Here is a 21,080-nt window from a genome sequence, read left to right on the forward strand (position 1 = left end):
ACGTGTGATTTTTTTTTAGTGATATCTACCTTTGTTTTATTAGATACAGACGCAGGCTCATGCATATACATTCACTTCTACAAAAAGAAAAGTACTTAACAACTGTATCTCATGAACTTTCTGTTGGATAATCCAAACATGTGTTGCAAGGATTAGGTAAGTTTGAGTTAGTTTCCTAGTCCAACTGTAGGGGTGGGAATACTACTCCAGGTAGAGTTGCACTTAGACGTGTCATAGTAGTATACGTATGAGTCAGATTAGGTCTAAGTTGGGATCAGCGTTGCCGATTGATTAATTTATAGGCAAGTTTGACTGGACCGGAAAAGAGCTGTCCGGTTGGACTTGGAATGTCACTGGAATTGCATGGACTCTGTGTCTGCAGTTGTATTGTATAGGACATCTTTGTTTCTTGAAGACTCCGTGCATCAGACTCGAACAGATCTGCCTCCTACCCCGTCTTCTCCCCTCTGACCCTTCTTCCTTGGCCGCCATGGACGATTTGCCGCACTGCACCTGCGAGAAGACCCAGTGCCTCCAGCGGTAAGTAAGCCACTGGCGACGCCGCCGACGTGCTCTTACGGTCCTCCTCACCGAAACCGCATTCACATGCATGCAGCTACTGCCATTGCTTCGAGGCCTCGGTGTACTGCGACGAGGGGTGCTCCTGCCAGGGCTGCCGCAACACAGAGGACAACTCCGACGAGGTGGATGAGCGCGCAGAGTGCATCATGAAGAAGAAGCCCGACGCCTTCAAGCCCAAGATCATCGCCGGCGATGGGCCTGGGCTGCAACAGCAGCAGCAGCGAGCAGCAGGGGTGCACGTCAAGGGGTGCAACTGCCGCAATTCTGAATGCAAGAAGCTCTACTGCGAGTGCTTCAAGGTACGTACATACTCACGTCTCCTCTGCTTTTATTTGGTTTTGCCTTGCATGACTTCATGTGCTGCCGGTGCTCGATCTCATGCTCGATTTGCGGCTGTCTTGAATCAAAGCACGGCGTCGGGTGCAGCGACAAGTGCCAGTGCACAGGGTGCGCCAACACCTTCGGAGTGAAAGGCGGTGAGTGCATCGATCGCCACACATATATTCTCTTCTACTTTCATTTATTTTATTTAAGAGATAAGTATATTTTTCGCCCTCGAACTCTTCCTAGAGTTTAGAAATCGTCCCTCAACTCTAAACCGGAGAGTTTTGGTCCCTCAACTATCAAAACCGAATAGTTTTCGTCCCTCGTGCCGCTTCGGGCGGTTTTAGTCCCGGGTGAACAGTAAAATCAAAAAAAATAGCAACAAAAATCAAAAAACTCTGGAATTTTACAGCATCGAAGATACTTTGGTGTGCAAGACACGTGCAAAATTTTGTGGTGTTTTGATATTCGAGCAACTCGTGGCAAACAAAAAACTATAAATATGTACGTCAGTGAACAATAATTCAATATAGCAAAAAAATTCAAAGCAGTATGAATTTTTTTGGCATAAAAGAGGCTTGGGTGCCCAACGTGCGTGCAAATTTTCATGATGTTTGGGTATTGTACGAACTCGTGACAAAAAAAACAAAATTTGGCTCAGATTTATTTTTTTGAAAAAGTGCGCTATTTTATTTTATTTTTTGCTAGAGCTCCTCGTATGTCATTTGATCATGAAATTTTGTATGCATCTTGCATACCTGAGCATCTTTGATGCCAAAATGTTTCATTTTTTTATTATTGTTTTTGCTATTTTTTTTAAATTTACTGTTCACTTACGTACATATTTACAGTTTTTTGTTTGCCACGAGCTGCTTGAATGTCGAAACACCACGAAATTTTGCACGGGTCTTGCGCACCAGATTATCTTCGATGCTGTAAAATTTCAGATTTTTTTGATTTTCTTTTTGCTATTTTTCCAATTTTATTGTTCACCGATTTACTGTTCATCTCAGACTAAAACCGCCCGAGGCGGCACGAGGGACGAAAACTATCCGGTTTTGATAGTTGAGGGACGAAAACTGTCCGGTTTAGAGTTGAGGGACGATTTCTAAACTCTTGGAAGAGTTCGAGGACGAAAAATATACTTATCCCTTTATTTATAGCATTTATACATTTATGCTCAGTCGTGTTCTTGCATGATCAATTGCCAGCGGCTCAACAAGCACATAGTGATAGTCCTGAAGGAACATCTGGCGGCTCCGGTGAAACACTTGTCCGTTCTAATGGATCGTCCGCAATCATCAACGACGACATGGCTTCTCAGTTGACAGAAACAAGCATCATGGACGATATCCACATCCCCAGCGAATTGAGTCACATGGATGTTGATCTTGGTCCACCAACTCAAGCCCTGGGGTGAGTTATATTTTCAACATCCTTGTCAAATGCCATCTACTCCTGCGCTACTGCTATGCCGAGCGGAGTGAAATTTCAAAAGAAAAAAAAATCGAATTGGTAAGTTATGGCAATAATATGAAGAGGAGGAGCAATGAAGATGGGCTATTATTACCAACAAAAATCCAAATTGATGCCAAATTATGATCCAGTTTACCAGACTTTGCCGCGACAAACTTTTATGAACGTCCCCTTTCTTAAAAGAACAGTTTGTCGTGATAGTCTTCTTTGTGATGTGTTTACACCTGCTCCACGGTCTTCATTGGAACAACATGCAAGTGACAGTTTACGGTAAATAGGATGTGTTAGCATTCTAATCATGTGTTCCTTTGTGTAGTGACGGCGGCCTCGAGGACATCATCTTCTATTCAGACTTTCAGCACAATATTGATCGCCAAGCACATCAGGGGTTGGCGCAGCAGGCCGATGCATCGCTGAGCAATGACGCAAACTCCCTACTAGAGCAGGGCCCTTCAAAAACTGACACTTGTGATCTTCTCCACCATGGTAGCCAGATCAACAAACTCGGTGGAATTCGATCTTGATGAAGCTGATGATCAACTTAAAACCATACTCCACTTGAGTATTGTGATGCTGATACATACAGCTCGCCTAGTTTGAGATTTGCTCAGTGTAGTTTATTATCTTCCAAATAGCCGCAAATAATTTCCCTGAGAATTTTATGAATCCGTAATTGGTACATATATGGTTATTATCTTCCAAATCTTTTCCCTGAGAATTTTATGAATCTCTCTGGTGTGTTTCGATGATGATATGACGTGACGTGAAAAGTCTACACTGGACTGATATAGAAGTAGAACACAACCATATATTAAAAGCTACCGTCATGAATTACTGGTGTGGTCAATCAAAACAAACAATATAACTGGGGTACAACTCTTACTAGTACTATATAAGTGTAACATGAAATTCAGTAGTGACGACTTATATATCAACACATGCCGGTCGTGGTCTCTTCATATGATTAACCTATATATATGAAGAGGTCCCCCGCGTCGCCCCTGGGCGGCTCGGGGGAACCCCAATCGTCGGCCGGCGGCGCCCCCCTTCGCCACCCCTTCTCCCCCTCGCCGCTGCCGGAGGATGCGGCTGGGCTAAGCCCGCGCCGTGGACGGCGGCGGCGGGGCGTTCCCCGCGCGAAGGCGCGCATCTCTGGTGGAGGGAGGACGCTCCCTCGTCTTGCTCGGCGGCCCGGCGTTGCGGCGCTCCGGTGGCCAGGACCGTGGATCTGGAGGGTGGCTCCTCCGGTGGTCCCCTGGCTGCTCGCGGGATGGCGCCTCCAGCTCCCTGCGGTCTGAGGCGGCGACTCTGCTTCGCTTCTCAGATCCGGCCATGGATGGGTTGGGGTGGCGGCCCTCCCACCTCTGCTTACCTCCAAGTTTGCTGGCCGGGAGTTGTGCGCCTCTTGTGGCTGCCCTGCGGAGGAGGGTTGCTGGGTCTGGCAGGCGGCCAGATCTGGCTCACCGCCGGTGCTGCTGGCCGGCTTCGACGGCAGCAAGGTGTGGTGGCGGCATGGAGGGCCTGGTGGTTGGGTCGGCGTCATGTGTGGTTTGCCCTCCGGACAGATCTGATCTGGCCGGTGCGACCTCGATGTGCGGCGGCTCAGATCGATGGCGACCCGTGCACACGATGCTTGATGGAGGTTCCTTCAGCGGATCCGGGTGAAAACCTAGTTCTCGGCGTTGCCAAGACCGGCGTTGGCGGCACTCTGTTGTGTCATTACCTTCTTGAAGGCCTCGTCGTGGAGAAGCTCCAGACCTCTATCTGCTACCACCGGCGGAAACCCTAGATCAGTAGATCAGATGACGGCGGCGCGTTGGTGTCGTTTCCTCCTTGGGGGCGTCATTCTTGGAGGCGTACACGGGTTCGAGGGACCAGTGGGCGGCTTTTTTGGTGGAGCGGTGCTTCATCCTGCACATTGATGACGGCGGATCTCGGCGGCGTGGTGCAGTGGAGACTCGGCGCCCGATGTGCGGTGCTGGACACGCACAGGAGGGGGTTGCTGTCTGGCGTCATGGTGGCGTCGATGGCTGAGTGGCCTGACAAGGTAGTAGCCTCAATATCTGCTCTGAAGACGGACCAGTGGAAGATGGCGGCGACGACACATGTGAGTGCGTCAGACCAGTTCATGCCCCAGACCCGGTATGTGGCTCGGCTGGGGCTGCGCTTTTGATGATAGGCTTAGATGAGTGGACTGGGTATTTGGCCCAGCTAGCGCCCCTTCGTCATATGGATAGGAGTAGTGGCATATGTTGCCAAGATGGCGGATTCAGGCATATTGTTGTAATACTTTGTAAGGTCCTCGAGAATAATCAATAAAGTGGCCGCATGCATCTCCCAGATGCAGAGGCCGGGGTCATCCTCCTTTTCTAAAAAAAAACCTATATATATCAACCTTCTCCTCTATAGTGTCAATACTTTTCTCTCATGTCATGTGTCAGCCACCAAGGCACAAGCTTCTCCACTTAGCCGCAAGAGCGATCAAGCCCGAGCCTTGCCCTGAGCCACTTGGAGACATCGTCCATTTCCTCAGGGGTGGTGTGATGGCCCAGTCTGCACAAATGACATGATGTCAGTACTACTAAATTTCAGAAGAAAAATACGAAGTGGGAAAATTGTGCATGTCCATCTGTAGTACCCGTTGTAGGCTTTGAAATTCAGGTAAGAAAAGCCCGAGTTCCGCAGAAACTCGGCTGACCTCTCACCGTTCCTGTACGTGACTGCCTCGTCCCCTGCAGGAACACAAAGAAGGAAATTAAGCATTTTTAGTAGTAGTAAATTTCACAATTCAGAAGAGATTAATTCAGCACATGGACTGCAAAACAGTAGGCAATGCTAACCTCTTCCATGGCCAAGCATTATCGGCAAGGCAGCAGCCCTCCTGAAAGCAGTCTGTGAGCTCTCAATCTTGGTCCTCAGGGTCCTAAACAATATTCGAATATGAGCTTAACAGATACTACCAATATACTGTATCAATAACATGACTGTTTTTTCGTCAAAAATATCAGTGTCAGACCTGGAGCAGGGAAGCCAGCCGCTCAACCCAATGATAGCGCTGAGGGTAGGGTACGCAACACCGTTTGAGAACCTTCCATGAGCATAACATGCGGCAGAGTGGAACGCAGTGGCGGCTCCCATGCTGACCGCCTATCCCAAGCCTCACTGGAGATCGTGCGCTATTAGCATTAGTACATAATTTTTATTCGCTAAATGAATGTGGTACATGTAGAAAAAAATCAGATTACCATCAGAGGGCTCGGACGATAGCAAGTTTGCTATGTGTGCGGCGGATGCGTCCAGCCCTTGGACGTCGTCGGGGCCGTCAACCGAAGTCTCCTCCACGTCGATCGAACCCTGTTTCATTTCAGTATGCAATGCAGTGCAAAGATGGTCATTTCTGTCCCAGAAACAGCCTATAAAAACTGGGGGAAAAGCAAAGCTGCAGCCAGCCAAGCCATATCCCATATGTAATTAATTAGGCTGAGAGGCTTACATGCAGTACATGGGAATCCACCGAAGGCCGGTACGGGCCGCGTTGGCGCAGTAGGGCAAATCCATTTGACCTGCACGGAGATGCACGAGGCTGTTAAGCTTAAAAACACTAGTTATTCTGAAGAGGATAACTGAGCTTGAGGGTTCAGATAAGCTTCATTAATTAATTAATTAATCCGAAGATAACAAGAATTAGCTATACATATACTATTGATGTGCTCAGGGGAAGAGGAGGAATTAGGAATAGGATTAATTGTACATGGGTGTTCAACTTACATTATCCAACGGGAGATTGCCCAGGATCTGGGACCAACTGCACAAGACGAAGCCGTGGAAAAGGAACAAATTAGGTCTCCATAAATTAATTAATTAAAAATGAATGAGATAAAAAGTATCGCAGCTAGTCATCAACTTGTGTAGACATATATAAAGTTTTAGTTCACTTCCTCTTGCAAAACATGCACTTGCATATATTCAACTGACTGAATGACGCGTGTGTACAAGTACTCCGTCAGAAAAGAAAAGCGGTGGGGAATAAGAGACAAGTGAGAAGTGAGGAAGGAACAATCAGTGTGTACTGGTTCTGGTTGTGGCATATGACAAAATGGGTCGACCCTATGCCATGCATACGTGCCTTCACACTTCCGTGGTGTCGTGTGTCTAACTAGCTAGTACAGTAGGTCGCATGCATTCACACAAGAAGTGGCTCAAGCCTGTGCTTGTATCTCTAGTATCTAGCTAGCATATGTTCCTACTGAGGACTGGAGCTAGTGGTTGATTTGCAGCTGAGCTTGGAAGATCACATGTCACTCGTGCCTCTCGGAAGAAAATCAATTCAAAACCAAGACAAAAACAAACAAAACAGAGAAGTGCAGTGCAACATGGAGTATGTATGTATGTATGTATCCGGTAAGTATAGGAAGGAACCTGTTTCCGTTGTCGCCTATGCCGTGGAGCCACACAATGGTGGCCAGGTGCCTCCCCTTGGGCCTCACCACATAGGTCCGGCCGTACTCTCGACGGACACCGCGACCGCGGGCGCCTGCAAACCATCAACAAGGTCGGTCGGTCGGTCCATCTTACTGAAAGCCGAGTCGCCGTGGAAGAAGCACAGCAAGACAAGTGACATGCAGTACGTACCGGAGGAGCTCATGGTGGTCACGTACGCACGCACGCACGCACGGAGCCGGTCTGCTGGTGGTGAGAGGGAGGAGTAGGGAGAGAAAATCCGGGAGAGCGAGAGCGCGCGCTAGTTCTTGCCCGGATGCTAACTGAAGGAGGCATGCAGAGGTACTAGAAGCTCATGTGCGCCTTGCCGCGCCGCATTTCTGTCTTATCGCTGTAAAAATGATTAATTTTGAAGCATTTAGTTCACTTAGGATGGAATAAAGCAATGCAAGATTAGAATGACCAGCCCAGCCCAGTCCAAATCCAGCTAATTTTATCTGATAAACTGGTCATAGCAACAACAGAGGAAGAACAGAACAGACAACAAGGTGCAAGATAGTGAGCTCATTGATTAGACTGAAGAAAATTAAGAAAACAATGCAGGCCACAAAGTAGTACAAACCCCTGTTTGAGATAGACAGATGAGTTATATCGGAATTCAAAAGCCATCCTACTCACTCCACTATCTTGGAAGCCGGCTCACAAGTCACAACGCATACACACACATCAGGCACCATTGCCATGTACCATGCGTGGTTATATTTCAATAGCAGCATTATTAGCTAGCAGTATAAGAGCACGCAACCACAGGAGGCCATATTAACTAATGGCGATGGTGATGCTGATGCTGGCTTCTGGACCTCCGAGTCACATCTCTGTAGTCGCAAGAAGCAACACTTAATAATACAAAACAAACAGTGGAAGATAGTCCATCAAGTTGGATCATATTACTCAGAGCAGGGAAGGGTATTCTAGCACTGGTATGTGAGTCACCCCGGAACAATTTCATTGTCGAGGGCTTTAAAGTTGAGGTTGCGCACACAGCAGAAACCCTCGCCCACCTCGTGGCTCTCAGTCCACACCAGCCACTCGTGCTAGTAGACCGGGTTATACAGCTGAAGCTAAACTGGCTGATATAAACACATCATGCCCCCAGTACATCGAAAACAGTTAATTGCCTGATATAAACACAACGTTGCCACGAACATACTGAATTAAATAAGCCCTTTTTTCCTAATCCTAAACAAATAGAAAGGACAATCAATCCACCACTTGTGTAGTCAACTGCATCGATACCGCCCATGTCATCACTGTCAACCTCTGTAGCTCCCTCCTCCTGGATTGTCATTTTCACCTTAATATTTTGATCTATATACCAGTGAAACCAACAATGGTGAGAGCCATTATATTTTCATGTCAAATAACTGTAAGAAACTAAGAAATTGTGATTTATGTCTACTCTACATCTGTCACACACAAACAATTATCACCTAAACAACAATGGGATCATGTGTTAACAATGATATTTATCAAATAAAATAGGCTGGTAAAATTTGCAGATAGGATCTAACCTGTGACAATTCACAAAAACACTCATCTATAGGTATTGCAATGCGAAGGCCAAAAATACAGTAAACAATAATTCAATCTATGAAAATATAATTCAATAATTGAGCAAGTACACAATATTTGGTTTCCCATTTAAAGCAATTAACAGCAAGTGGAGCACCATCCATCTCGCACACACGATCCAGCACATCCACAAGCACCAGGCACTGCACACACACAACACGCACACACATCATGCAGGAAGAGCTGGCCCAACCGCCAGCCGCCACTGCGACATGGATCGCAAGGAGATGCATGAAAAATTTGCATAAGGAAAGACACTTACGTTGCTTATTGCGCATCGCAGCTCCTCTGAAAGCTTTGCACATATCAAGGGGCATACAATTTAGTCATCTATAATGTACCGATGGTTCAAAAGGGACAAGGATTTCACTGTGATGAAAAAAAAGGATTCTGCACAAACTCAGCATAGCCTAAGCTTATACACCCAACCAATCACACTATTAGTGTGCAAAGTATTAACAAAGATTTTACTATGAGTTCTCCCTTAATTCTCAACAACCAGGAAGCCCTATCATGGTTAGTCAACTGCATCGTTGCAGACCTGTTGGTGTAAGATTTGCACATTGGATTCAGAATTTCATGGTATTGCTACTGAATGGTCCGATTTGATAGTGATAACATTATTTGTGTTTGAACTGAAGGGTACAGATTACATCAAAAGATACTATCTCCGTTGATCTCATTTCTATATTTCTGTTGCTTCTATAGTAATACTACTGCATGATGACAATTCTGCTTGTGTAGCTCTGTCTTTGTATGTTGGGCAGTGACAAAACTACAAATAGTCTTACACGAAAACAGTAATGGTACATTGCTATGGTTCATGCTATTATAGTTCATATTATTTTGTATTGTTGTTTGGAACAACATGTCTGTTCCTAACATATCTACAGGTACTGACGGAATTTAAACTTTTGGTGCAGGCGTCCTATATATGTCAGACATAGAACATAAGGAAAGAGAAAACTGGAAAAGTCAACCACGTTGCAAAATTAGAAAGAATTCATATATGGGGATATCAGATTATCCCTCGGCAGGAAAGAAAAAAAGGAAGCCTTCAGCTGCTAGCTATTCAGGGACATAAAAGTTAGAGCAGTTTCAATTGTCGGAAAGTATGTTTTCTTTATTCTTAGCCATCATCAATAGAGAGCAAAAGTACCTTTGAAATCCAGCATCAGAAGAATGTTTTAAACCTGTAAACTCAAGTACTCCATGCAGCTAGCTTAATGCACCAAAAACTCTGCCGCAGCAGAGCACAACAAAAGGAAAACCCTGCCACACGCCGAACAAATCAGTACGACCACTTAGCCATGGACATGATAGAATAAAAATTAGAAGGAAAAATGGCCTGACCCACACCAGGCCACCACTCCGCCAAATCCACCCCCGCCACCGCAGCCGAGCCCGACCAACAAAGGAAACCCACAACCCATCACCGCAGGTAAACACCAAAACCTCACCAGACGATGTGGCACAACGAATGTGCTCGGCGCAATCCAGAACCCAATCGGCCGCACCAACATCAGGAAGCCCCCTACATGAAGACTCCACCACCACAACAACCACAACCCAAAAATCACAGCGCCTAATCGAACGATGCCGGCTTGCAAGCACCACCGCAACAGCAGGGCATCACCATCCCCATCCCAAATAAACAAAGAAATTAGAGCCAACGATGAAGGAAAAGGAACGCACCAGTCTGGACGGAGATGGCCGTAGTAGCCGAAACAGGAAGAAGACCGAGACGGACGACCCATACAACAACCACGGCAGCGCCCTCCACCCGCAGCAGGAAAACGGAGCCGTGCGCGCCGCCCCACGGAAATCTGAGCCGCTGACCACCTCTCCCCTGCCCAAATAATTTTTTTTATCAGAGTCGACATCAAAGAAAACATCAAAGAGAGGAGGGTGGTGCGGCGGTGGAGGAGATGGCCGGTGGCGGCCAGGAGAGCAGCGGGTGAAGACTCGAGCAGGAAGAGAACATCAAAGAAAAGAAGAGAGGGTCGGGCTTGTACGTGCAAGAAGCAAACCGACTATACCTGACAACCAGGGGCCACAGGACAGCAATACAATCTCCTCATCGATCCTCACCAACCGCGATTCATTAGGAGCGTATATTTCCTGGGAGCTTAGTAACTACTAGTTAGATGTCTGAGTAGAGTAGTAGTCGGAGTTGAGTTTGAGTACGTGCGTGCGTTGAGATTTGTCTGCTGCGTAAACATATATAAACGCACACAGGGTGCGTGAGTTTGTACCGAGAGAAAAAAGAGAAAACAAGAAAAGCAATAAATAGGAGTATTTAACCAAAAACTGCCACAATTCGCGGAAACGTGACAGACAACTACCACTTTACGATTTTGTCCCGAAAACTACCACTTTTTGCTAATTTCGTGACAAAAACCTCCACTTCTAGAAAATGGCCGGTTTAGACGATTTAAACGTGTTTATGACAGGCGGGGCCCACTAGTGTTTTTGCAGAAAAGCCCCTAGCACTACTATTAATCACGCACAAGCCCATTGCGGAAAACTAAAAATAATGCCGCGCGGGCGGGATTCGAACCGGTGACACAACCGACCACTACACCAGCCTCTGTGGCTTGTTCAAAGTACGATACTATACTTACATTGTTATATCTTTGAACAAATAAAATAAAACGAAAAAATGATGCGCGGGCGATATTCGAATCGGCGACCTGCCGCGTTACAGACGCACCTCCCAGCCACTACACCAGTCTCGTTGTTAAAAGAGGATACTAAAGCCTTGTATTCTTTCGCCTTTAAACAAATAAAATGGAACCAAAAATGATGTGGCCGCCCCGATTCGAACCTGAGCCCGAGCCGGACCGAGAGCGCGCTCTATCCACTACAACACAGAGATACTCGCATCTAGGTAGGGCATGCATGTTTTATATATGTCTGCATTAAACGGGCTGCAGGACCATTTGCATAGCCAGGTTTTTTTAGAAGAATGCAAATACTAATTAATTAAATAGGTGCACCCGTCTACAGCCACCGGCTTGAAATTGTTGTACATTTTAGATAAAATACCTTCACATTATTACATTACTAAACGTGCGGCAGGGCCCTTTTGCAAAAAAAAAATCCGAAGATCTGAAAAAGGATAAAAGAAATCTGAAACAAAAAACACATAAATAATTTGAATTTATATATTTTTATAAAAAAGGTCATCCTATATTTAGAAAATCCTCAATGTATATACCAAAATTGTTCATCGTACATTAAACAATATATTTCATTGTGTATTTATACAACAATGCTCAGTGTGTATGTACCAAAAAATGTTGCACACTAAACCTATATAAAAAGCAATTGAAAAAAATGAAAACCCGAAGAATAATGAAGATCTGAAAAAGGATAAAAGAAATCCAAAACAGAAATATAGAGTTTATATATTTTAGAAAGTTCATCATATAAAAAATGTTAAATGTATTTAATAAAATTGTTCATCATATATTATACAATAATGTTAATTGTGATCCTAAAAAATGTACATTGTGTATTTATACAATAATGTTCAGTGTATGTTTGCAAAATATATTGCATATTAAACCTGTAATATATACAAAAGAAACGTAAAAAATGAAAACATGAAAACCCGAGTAATAATGAAGATCTGTAAAAAGATAAAAGAAATCGAAAAAAAAATACTTACAAAATAAGGGGAAAGGTCAGGATGTGTCCGAAGTAGATATGCCTCGAGCTTGACTCGAGCATGTGCGTGGCTTGTTGGTTAGGGTGCACGCGCGGTAAGAATTTCGGGCAGGATCGCATCCTGATGTACTATCATTTTTTCGTTTTATTTTATTTGTTCAAAGATATAACAATATAAGTATAGTATCGTACTTTGAACAAGCCACAGAGGCTGGTGTAGTGGTCGGTTGTGCGTGACGCGGCAGGTCGCCGGTTCGAATCCCGCCCGCGTGGCATTATTTTTAGTTTTCCGCAATGGGCATGTGCGTGATTAATAGTAGTGCTAGGGGCTTTTCTGCAAAAAACACTAGTGGCCCCGCCTGTCATAAACATGTTTAAATCGTCTAAACCGGCCATTTTTTAGAAGTGAAGTTTTTTGTCAGGAAATTAGTAAAAAGTGGTAGTTTTTGGGACAAGATCGTAAAGTGGTAGTTGTCTGTCACGTTTCCACGAATTGTGGTAGTTTTTGGTTAAATACTCAATAAATGAAGGAAAAACAGGGCAGATACTGTTAGGATTAAACGGTGTGGTGACCAGTGTGTGTGTATGGTGCATGCTGCAGGCTAGAAAATTAGTTAGTTTGCATGGATAAGCTAGCTAGAGGTGTGGCTGCGTGCTGAGTCATGCATGCATGGGCTGTTGAGAGCAGCCGAGTCTTTCGCGTGAGATCGTTGTGAGGGGTGGCCGGGCCGAGCGGATCACACCGTGCCATAGTGTGTGTGCGCGCCGGGGCATAAAAGATCCCCTGTATTGCTGATTGCGGTGTGGTACGCTGCCACCGAGCGCCGGTACGAGGCGTGTAGCCACGGTAAGAAAGAAAAGGATTAGGATGTCCGTGCGCCGGCCGAAAAATCTTGTGTCCATTGTTTTTCTTCTTCCACCTCCGTTCGAGTCAGGGGAAAGATAGCTAAAGGGCTGCGGTTTCAACAGATACAAGCCCTTGGCTATTAGTTTTTTGTGCGCGGGGCTATTAGTTTTTCGTGCCCGTGTGTTTGTGTGATTTGATGTGATCCGGAGGGCAAAATTCCAACACTTTCTAGCCACATCCATATATACATGCAAGTATAACCTGAGATGCATCGAGCTAGGTAAAAAGACAATTAGTGTGGTCAAAAAGATATATCTACTACTGTAAACAGGAGACGTACAATTTCCCATGCAAGCTAGCACTATTAGCCTCGATCGAGGCTGCGATGATAAAACAGGAGCCTCGAACGCGCTGGCGAAACGCTGACTGACATGATGACGCTGATCAGTTCCCGGCCGGTGGCGGTGGTGGCCAGGCGAGCTCGAGGCCGCCGAGGTCGTCCCACGCGCCGGTGAGGGAGAGCGCCCGGTCGCAGCCACCCCACGGCGCCGCGAGCCCGTCGTAGAGGTGGTCCGTGGTCGCCGGTGTCCAGGGGAACCCACCAAGCCCGAGATCGAACTGTGGCCGGAAGACGGGGCCGCCGTCGGCGAGGAACGGGAAGACTGGGAGCGGGTGGTCAGAGAGAGCGCGCGTCTCCTGCATGTCCGGCTGCGGCGAGTCGGAGGAGGTCGTCTGGGGCTCAGCGGAGGGCCTGCGGCGCTTGCCGCTGCCGCGGCGGCGGCATGCCCCGCCGACGGGGACGTTGCGCAGCGTGCCGCCTTGCGTCCAGTAGCGGCGGCAGGTGCGGCAGTAGTGGCGCGGCTGCGATGTGCTGTAGTTGTTGTAGTAGCAGAACTTGGTGTCCGTGGAGCTGCAGCGCGGGCACTCCAGCTTCTGCTGCTGCTGCTGGCTCGGGCCGTTCTTCTTGGTCACCGCGCCCTCCTGACAAGTTCACCACGCGCGCGCATCAGTACGTACGTATGTCGCTTGCCGGAGAGGGGACAGAGTGAGCATGCAGTGACTGACCTGCGCTGGTGGAAGCTCAGCAGCGTCAGGGGCGGCGTCCGCGGAGCGCTTGGCGCCGGCGAGGAGCGAGGCGGAAGCTGGAGCCATCTTGTGCGGGAAGAACGGAGCAGCGCATGCCTTGTCCGAACCGGCCGGCTTAAAACGAGCTGAAAGGCATCTACATTCGCGTTCCGCCTGCAGCGGTCAGTCTGATCACCAGCTAGCTAGCTCTAACCGAGCTACTCGTAGTCGTGGCTAGCCAGTTAGCTAGGAGAGGTAGGAGAGAGTGAGACGTAGCGGTCAGTCTGAGCTGGACGGGCGGCGCGGCAATCAGATGATGGAGCTGACGGATCGGTCGACGGGAGCGGTTGGTCCTGGCCTATATATAGAAGCCGGCGGGGTGGCGGGGCCCGCGGGTGACGCGGCAAGGATGCACGGCGGCAGAGCTAGATGCTCTCCTTGCGTCCGAAGGTTGCTTCCTCCACCGTGCACGGTGCGCCCCCACCCGTGTGTGTCGCCGTCGCGTTCTATATATGTCTGGCACGAGCGGCGATGCAGACCCGACGGGCACGGCCATGCCTCTTGGTAGGAGTAGGACGGTTCCGTTCAGTTTACCGAGGAAACCGATCGTGCAGAGGAGACTGGAGAGTTCTCGGCCCGTCTTCGACCGTCGTGTTCATGTGGATGGAATCTTGCGAGTTGCCGCTAGCACCAAACATGCATGCACGCGCGCTCTTGCGCCGCGACTGGAAGCTCGCCGTGATAGCGGGCGCCGGCCGGACACGCGGTGAGACCGACGCATGCATCCAGTGTGTGTTTGGGTGCGCGGCAACCTTGGCGAACGAACGGACGACGGGGGCGGGTCGGCGTTAATGGGGACGGACTCGAGCTGGCGGGTGGTCGTCGCGTCACCGTGAAGCGGCGCGGGGCCCGGCGGAGGTTGGCGAGCTAGGCGAGAGAGAGGACAAAGGGGGGACATGGCCGGTGCCGCTTTTTCTACGCGCCATGAGGGCGACGGAGCTGTCACCGTCGTGGGTTAGTTTCATTCATGGCTGGCCGATGCTAGGCGCAGAGGGCCGCCTGAGCGATTCTTCCGCGTCTCTCTCGTCGACGACGGATACGGTGGCTCCTCTGCTGCTCGATCGGCGTTGTCAAGAGTCAAGTCCTGTTTACTCTGCAGGTTCCGGATTCAGTTAATTTGGACGATTTCTTTCAGTTAATTTGGACGATTTGTCAAGGGTCAAGTCCTGACTATTTTTTACATCTAAATCAAGTAAGATTTCCTCGTGTCTAAATCGATGGTGTTATATAGTCGTGCGGTGTAATTTTCATTCTTTTAAATTTTCTTTCAAGGCGCGGGCATTTACATACATATTGGCATACTCATCCCAACGAACACACACACAAAATCTACTTCTTTGGAAAGAAACTTTCAAAATGCCGAGGAGGGAAGTTAAGCTTTGCCCGGCTGCCGAAGTAACGGAACGCCGTCATGTCGTACACATGCACCGCCTGCTCAATGGTGGCGACTGTGCCGAGTCACCGCTCCTCCCCGCGTGTCCAGATTTTTTATGTCTGTCGCCCGAGGAGCCCTCGGTCGCTGCCGCATGCCGTGGCACTTCGTCGGCGAAGGCGGCGGTCGCTGTGACATGGACCTCGAGGAGGTGGTGGCAGCGGCCGCTCAGGATGGCTACGCGAACGCATTCTGGATGAAACGCGGCTCGGCGGCGTCGTCTACCCAGGACCCGTCCGTAGTCAAGTACATTTCGCCACACCCCCTTCGACGTCGTCCATGGCGGACACCACGCCCGGTGTAGATGTTCGGTCAAATGTCGTTGAGCTAATTTTCGGACGCCATGTTGTTTTCTTAGAGTATGAAGGATGGCGGGGTATACTCGATCATGGAGGATGAGTTGTTGTGCGGTGTGTGATTGGCCGTATCCGCGGATTTTGTAGGCAAGAGAGCGGGGGGGGGGGGGGGGGGGGGGGCGGGGATCTGGCAGCGCGTGCATTATTTGTTTCACGCGCGAAAGCACATTGTGCCCCACGACATGCAGATACGATAGTATGCCATCCATACTTCCGTCATCAAGTTTTGTGACGCGGTTGCTCGGCTGGAGGCAAGGTGGCCATTGCGCGCGACTGAGGAAGAGATCGTAAGTTTTGCTTATTCTTATTCAACTTGTTGATTGAATCATTCACTCAATTATGGTATACACATTATGTAGCCCGCACGTGCTGCCATGATGTACCACAGGACAGAGGGACGGCCATTTACGCACACATACTGTTGGATGAAGCTAAAGGTATAGTATGTGTCGGATGACAAGATCCCTTCATGAAATACTGGTTAAACATCTGGTTAATCTCGTTGAATTTAAACTATTCTTGTACTAGACTTATTAGCATGCTATGTATGAGTGATTTGTGTTATATATTTTCTATCCGAACTTTGATGAAATCCGTCGTATTTGCATGAGTTTTTTCGGTTAGTTGAAACACTGTTTGAAATGTAAGCGAACATATACGACTAGCTTTAGATGACCGACTCTCGCATCCATGTCCGGAGACTGATTTCTCATTAGTGAACGGACACCGGAGCTAATTGCCGGGTCAACGTTGGAGATGCCCTAACAAGCCATCAGATTTGACGAACGTGGGTGTGTGTCGAATCTCGATCCGGCTCGCGTTACGAGGCAGCTAACATGTTTGTTCTGATGATCGATCCAGTGTAAACGTGAGTAGAGTGTGTCGGCAGAAGACTTGCTAGCTTAGCTTCGACCTGTACCAGGAGTACAAGGCTCAACGAAGAAATCAGTAGAGAACTGGAACTTTCGGCAATCCGTATGCACGCACGGACGTCAACCGCTCCCTATGCTTCCGGAATGCTTATTTCTATGTTTTTCTTACGAAAATTCTCCAAACCGAATGAGGCCTCAGCGTTGCAGATACAGGTGCTCATGGCCGTTATCCTGGCCTTGCCCGAACGGCTGCTGGTACGTGTACGCACGTCTCCCACTTCCCCTCTCGCCCGGTTATCAACTTGTTAATTTCTCACCCGCAGAAAAAAAAGGAACTTGTTAATTTCTTGTTACAACTTACCAGTAATATACTAACACATATTTGGGACAAAAGAAAATATGTTCCCGTCGCCGTTTTATTTAAATGATTAGTTTCCGTCGCCGGAGGAAAATATGTTATTATTTGTACGTATGTACGTGCAAGGATCGACCATGACTAGTTGGGGCCATATACTAGTCAACACTCAACATGCACCAAGGACAATTGCTGGTCATGGATCTCATCATCTGATCAATTTGTTGTGTGAGCGCGATGGACATGTCACGCTAATATAATTTGTTATTAGTTTTTTTTTGCGGGGGATGATTTGTTATTAGTTAATTATATGATCTGCCACGGATCCACGCGAGCTTTCCAGCAAGATCCCCAAAACGAGGTCTGTAAAACACCCATCATTCTGACTAGGATGCGTGATAGCGACCAAGGGTTTGTTTAGGGTGTGTGAACTTGATTGAAGTACGGGCATCAATGCATGCACGCTGCGGAAAATTTTGTATGCTCGTGTAGGTCAAGGTCGCTCGTGTTTGAGGTTTTTTGTTTTGTTTGGAGATCACTACTTGTAACCTGAATTTAAAAACAATAAATATGTGTGAAGGTAAAAATAAGTACTATTTTTTTCCTTGAGCATTTCTCCCATTTTTCTCTCGTTCTTTTTATGTCTCTCACACTCATCATCAGTTAGCACTATGATACTAGATAGGGGGCCAAAGGATAAGACTTTGAGATGTTAATGGAGATGACTTTAGCATCTTGTAAACATATATCATAACGATAACTGTTTAGAGTTAATAAAATTTGAAGGTAAAATGCATGAGATGTTATCGGAATTACTCTATTTGGCATACATAGAGAGATGATACGAGTTTTCTGCTCTATGAGCTAAAGTTCTGCAGTAGAGACACGAATCAGAATGTACATCAGGAATTGGGTAATCAGGGTATTGCGGAAAAGAAGGCAACATTGTCATCTAGAAACATGTTTATACCTGATTAGCAATGCACTTAACATGATTGATAGGACAAGATAGTGTTCACAATCTCCTAAATAAACAGGTGCACTCGTCAAAGTAATTTGCTAATCCCAGCATATGGAACACGAATACAAAATAAAACGAGTTGAACAACACAGGAGAGCAAATAGATGGAACACTTGTAAATCAGATTCTGAAGTACAGTCCTGGTACTGATTAAGTTTAAAGGAGAGTGTATCAATCGCCCATATATTTACAAAGGAAATAACCTTGGCATGAAGTACTTGCTAGCCTCTAAATACGGATATCGCCATGACTGAAACTGAAATAAAAGGGCTAAAAGCGCTTCGCAGGGTATGGCATGTCTAGCCGTTCGACTCCCATTTCACTCCGGGGCACCGAGTCTAGGGCATGCATGTATACATCGATCTCATACCCTGCAGTCCTGCACACATGCAACAGACAAGGACTCAGCACAGAATATTATACAGACTTAAACCAAGAAATGAGACTGCAATAAGCGAATCTGAATCATTCAAACCTGACAAAAATACAGCTTCTAGCCAAGTAGCCTGATAGTCCGGATGGACAGAAACATGATTGTGATAGTTGCCATTGTTGCCCATAAGCAACCAAGTGATGTGGCGGTAAGTGCCTACGAGCCGAAGCTCAAGCACGGGACTCGCTCGTACAGGCATACTAATAAGAAACCGTCCATTTACAGCAACGTTAACAAAAAGTCTTGGATCTCCAAAAGATGACTCGCCTACTGAAAGAGCACGAAGACCAACAGGGAACCACTCATGAGAATGTGTGGTGGTAACAAAGACCACAAGAAGGTCCGGAAGAATTTGGAAAAAAGAAAGCCCTATGATTACCCAGGCGATGTTTCTACTTCTATCTGCCCCGCTTGCTCGGATTGCTTCGAGCATCGACAGGGACAGATGGTTGGGGCCTGAAAATGGCACACTGGATTGAGTATCTTGCAATGCGAGCAAAATACTTGGGTATAAGTAAAGAAATGGCGAGCACCTTTTTGCATCGGAGGTCTGATCAGGCAACGGTAAGTTATCCTTCTCCATGGAACTGCCAAGCTGTGGTGAATTTTCCTTTTCAGTGACAGACTCATTAACTGATCAGACTGTTTCAATGGCATGTGAGAAGAAACATGCATAAATAAGCATAGAAGGAAGGAGACGTGATGATCTGGAAGTTACCAAGCTCTCTTTGTCTGTGTCAACAAACTGCTTTGTCTTTAAAAAGAACGCACTGAGATTTTGCACTAACATACGGAACAGCTTCAGAGATTCCAGCAATCACTCCAATGACATCTAAGCAAGCAAAGAAGAGTTATTATAAAATCACCACCAAACAAACGAGAGAAAAGATGATTAGTCACAAAATCACTTGTAAAGCGTTCAGGCATATCTGTAGGCCTAGGGAGGCATATCTGTAGGCCTAGGGAGCTGAGCTGTTGGAGTCAATGCATAAGTACAGAAGGGGAACTCTGCTTCCATTTCAGTTCTCTCCACAAGTTCAGTGCACTTTGTAAACTTAATCATTAAATGACCTTCCACTGGTCTAAAAACATACTTCACAGGAATACCAGGAACTTCTGAAACTCGACGGTGTACAGAACTGCAAAGCAAAGCAAAACAACAGCAAATGAGATAGAAAAACAGAAAGCCTTAAACATCAGTCAGAAATTTCAAGATGTAGTTGCATGGAAAGGGTAAATAAAATGGTACCAGCGTTTATAGGACCATAGGCATGGCCTGACTGGATTTCATCTAGATATTCGTTAAGCTTCATCTTAGTAATCTCAAGCCACATTGGACTACATGTAAAAATAGTAAAAGTATCAGGGGCCTCATCCACTCGACAAATTGTAAGACCATCCTGAAAGTTCTCCTGGTAGTAACGCCCACCAGTGGTATGGCTGGACGGCACAATCGTTTTCATCGGCAAAAGAGAACCAATAAGATGATGGACCTGACCACAAATTTTGAAGATATTAACCCCCGCGTGCCTTCCAGCGAACGAATGACGTCGCCACAATAGACGTAAATGCAAACGTCCAACTGTGATGCCGTATCTTTGTCAGGAATTGCTTGGAAACATGATCACCATGACAGGATAATAAACGACTCAATAAAGCAGGAGGATTTCTGAAAGGTTTAACAACGACTTTTCCACCTTTGCAACAAAGGTTATAAACAATTTTACGTAGCACCCATGAAGAATATGGATTGGCCCTCTCCTCAAACCAAAAAGAAGCCTTGCAGTGAGGGTACTGGTACTCAGGAGGACCATAGTAAGATCTGTCCTTATAGGAAACTACAGAAAACACAATACTCAAGGAGGCCGTCATGACAGGAAAAGGAAAAAACAAAACTAACATCAACCTAATAGTTAGTACATTTGCGATTGTCAACTACCTCGACAGGAAAACCAGTCCAATCAGTTGGCAAGTCCCCTTCAAACCGAAGATCTACATGCATGTTGTTATGAGAAACAACAGCCAAAACAAAGATACTAAGGACGGAAAGACAGGAACCTCGACCAAGAAGACCAGTACATGTAACACCATGGCAACGAAGGCCCCTAAGTAATTTACGCCTCTTCCGATTTCTAGCCGACATGGCAGGAGTGAGCACTGGGCATCCCCTAAAAAAGACAGAACCGACACAAATGAACAGATGCAAGCCAAACAAAACCTAAGGAAATGACCATATAGACAACATACCCTTTCTCTTACGAACACCACAAACACCAACAACAGGAGCATGCAAAACACTCCGACGGCGAGCCATCATCAACAATGAGCACACATATATGCAAATACTGCATATTAAGACGAAACCGAAGTAAAGACAGCACAGGTAAATGCAAAAAAGTATCAAACAGGAGCACAAGAGACAGTAGAGCCAATTAAATGAAATAATAATGATTCATGCACACAAAGAGCTGTTTATTACAAGCATAACCAAGGGAACAATATAATGACCAGAC

At 46.7% G+C, this 21,080-nt stretch overlaps 1 protein-coding gene, 1 long non-coding RNA gene and 1 pseudogene across 2 annotated transcripts; 1 reads left to right on the plus strand and 2 right to left on the minus strand.

Moving 5' to 3' along the window:
• Nucleotides 1-347: 347 nt before the first annotated feature.
• LOC123050654 (protein tesmin/TSO1-like CXC 2) lies at nucleotides 348-3,075 on the plus strand. The gene is made up of 5 exons (XM_044473414.1): nucleotides 348-540; nucleotides 617-881; nucleotides 992-1,058; nucleotides 2,118-2,322; nucleotides 2,699-3,075. Exons 1-5 carry the CDS (start codon nucleotides 491-493, stop codon nucleotides 2,904-2,906), a joined length of 795 nt encoding a protein of 264 aa, XP_044329349.1. The 5' UTR covers nucleotides 348-490; the 3' UTR covers nucleotides 2,907-3,075.
• A 1,694-nt stretch (nucleotides 3,076-4,769) lies between these two features.
• LOC123050655 (acyl-protein thioesterase 2-like) lies at nucleotides 4,770-14,359 on the minus strand (annotated as a pseudogene).
• Nucleotides 14,360-18,453: 4,094 nt separating this feature from the next.
• LOC123050656 (uncharacterized) lies at nucleotides 18,454-19,311 on the minus strand. Its single transcript, XR_006423813.1, has 3 exons — nucleotides 19,101-19,311; nucleotides 18,947-19,023; nucleotides 18,454-18,837 (listed from the first exon to the last, which is right to left on the minus strand). It is a non-coding gene; the product is annotated as an uncharacterized lncRNA (long non-coding RNA).
• Between the last annotated feature and the right edge of the window lie 1,769 nt (nucleotides 19,312-21,080).

Source organism: Triticum aestivum, chromosome 2D (assembly GCF_018294505.1).
Source record: "Triticum aestivum cultivar Chinese Spring chromosome 2D, IWGSC CS RefSeq v2.1, whole genome shotgun sequence".
NCBI classification, from domain to species: Eukaryota; Viridiplantae; Streptophyta; class Magnoliopsida; order Poales; family Poaceae; genus Triticum; species Triticum aestivum.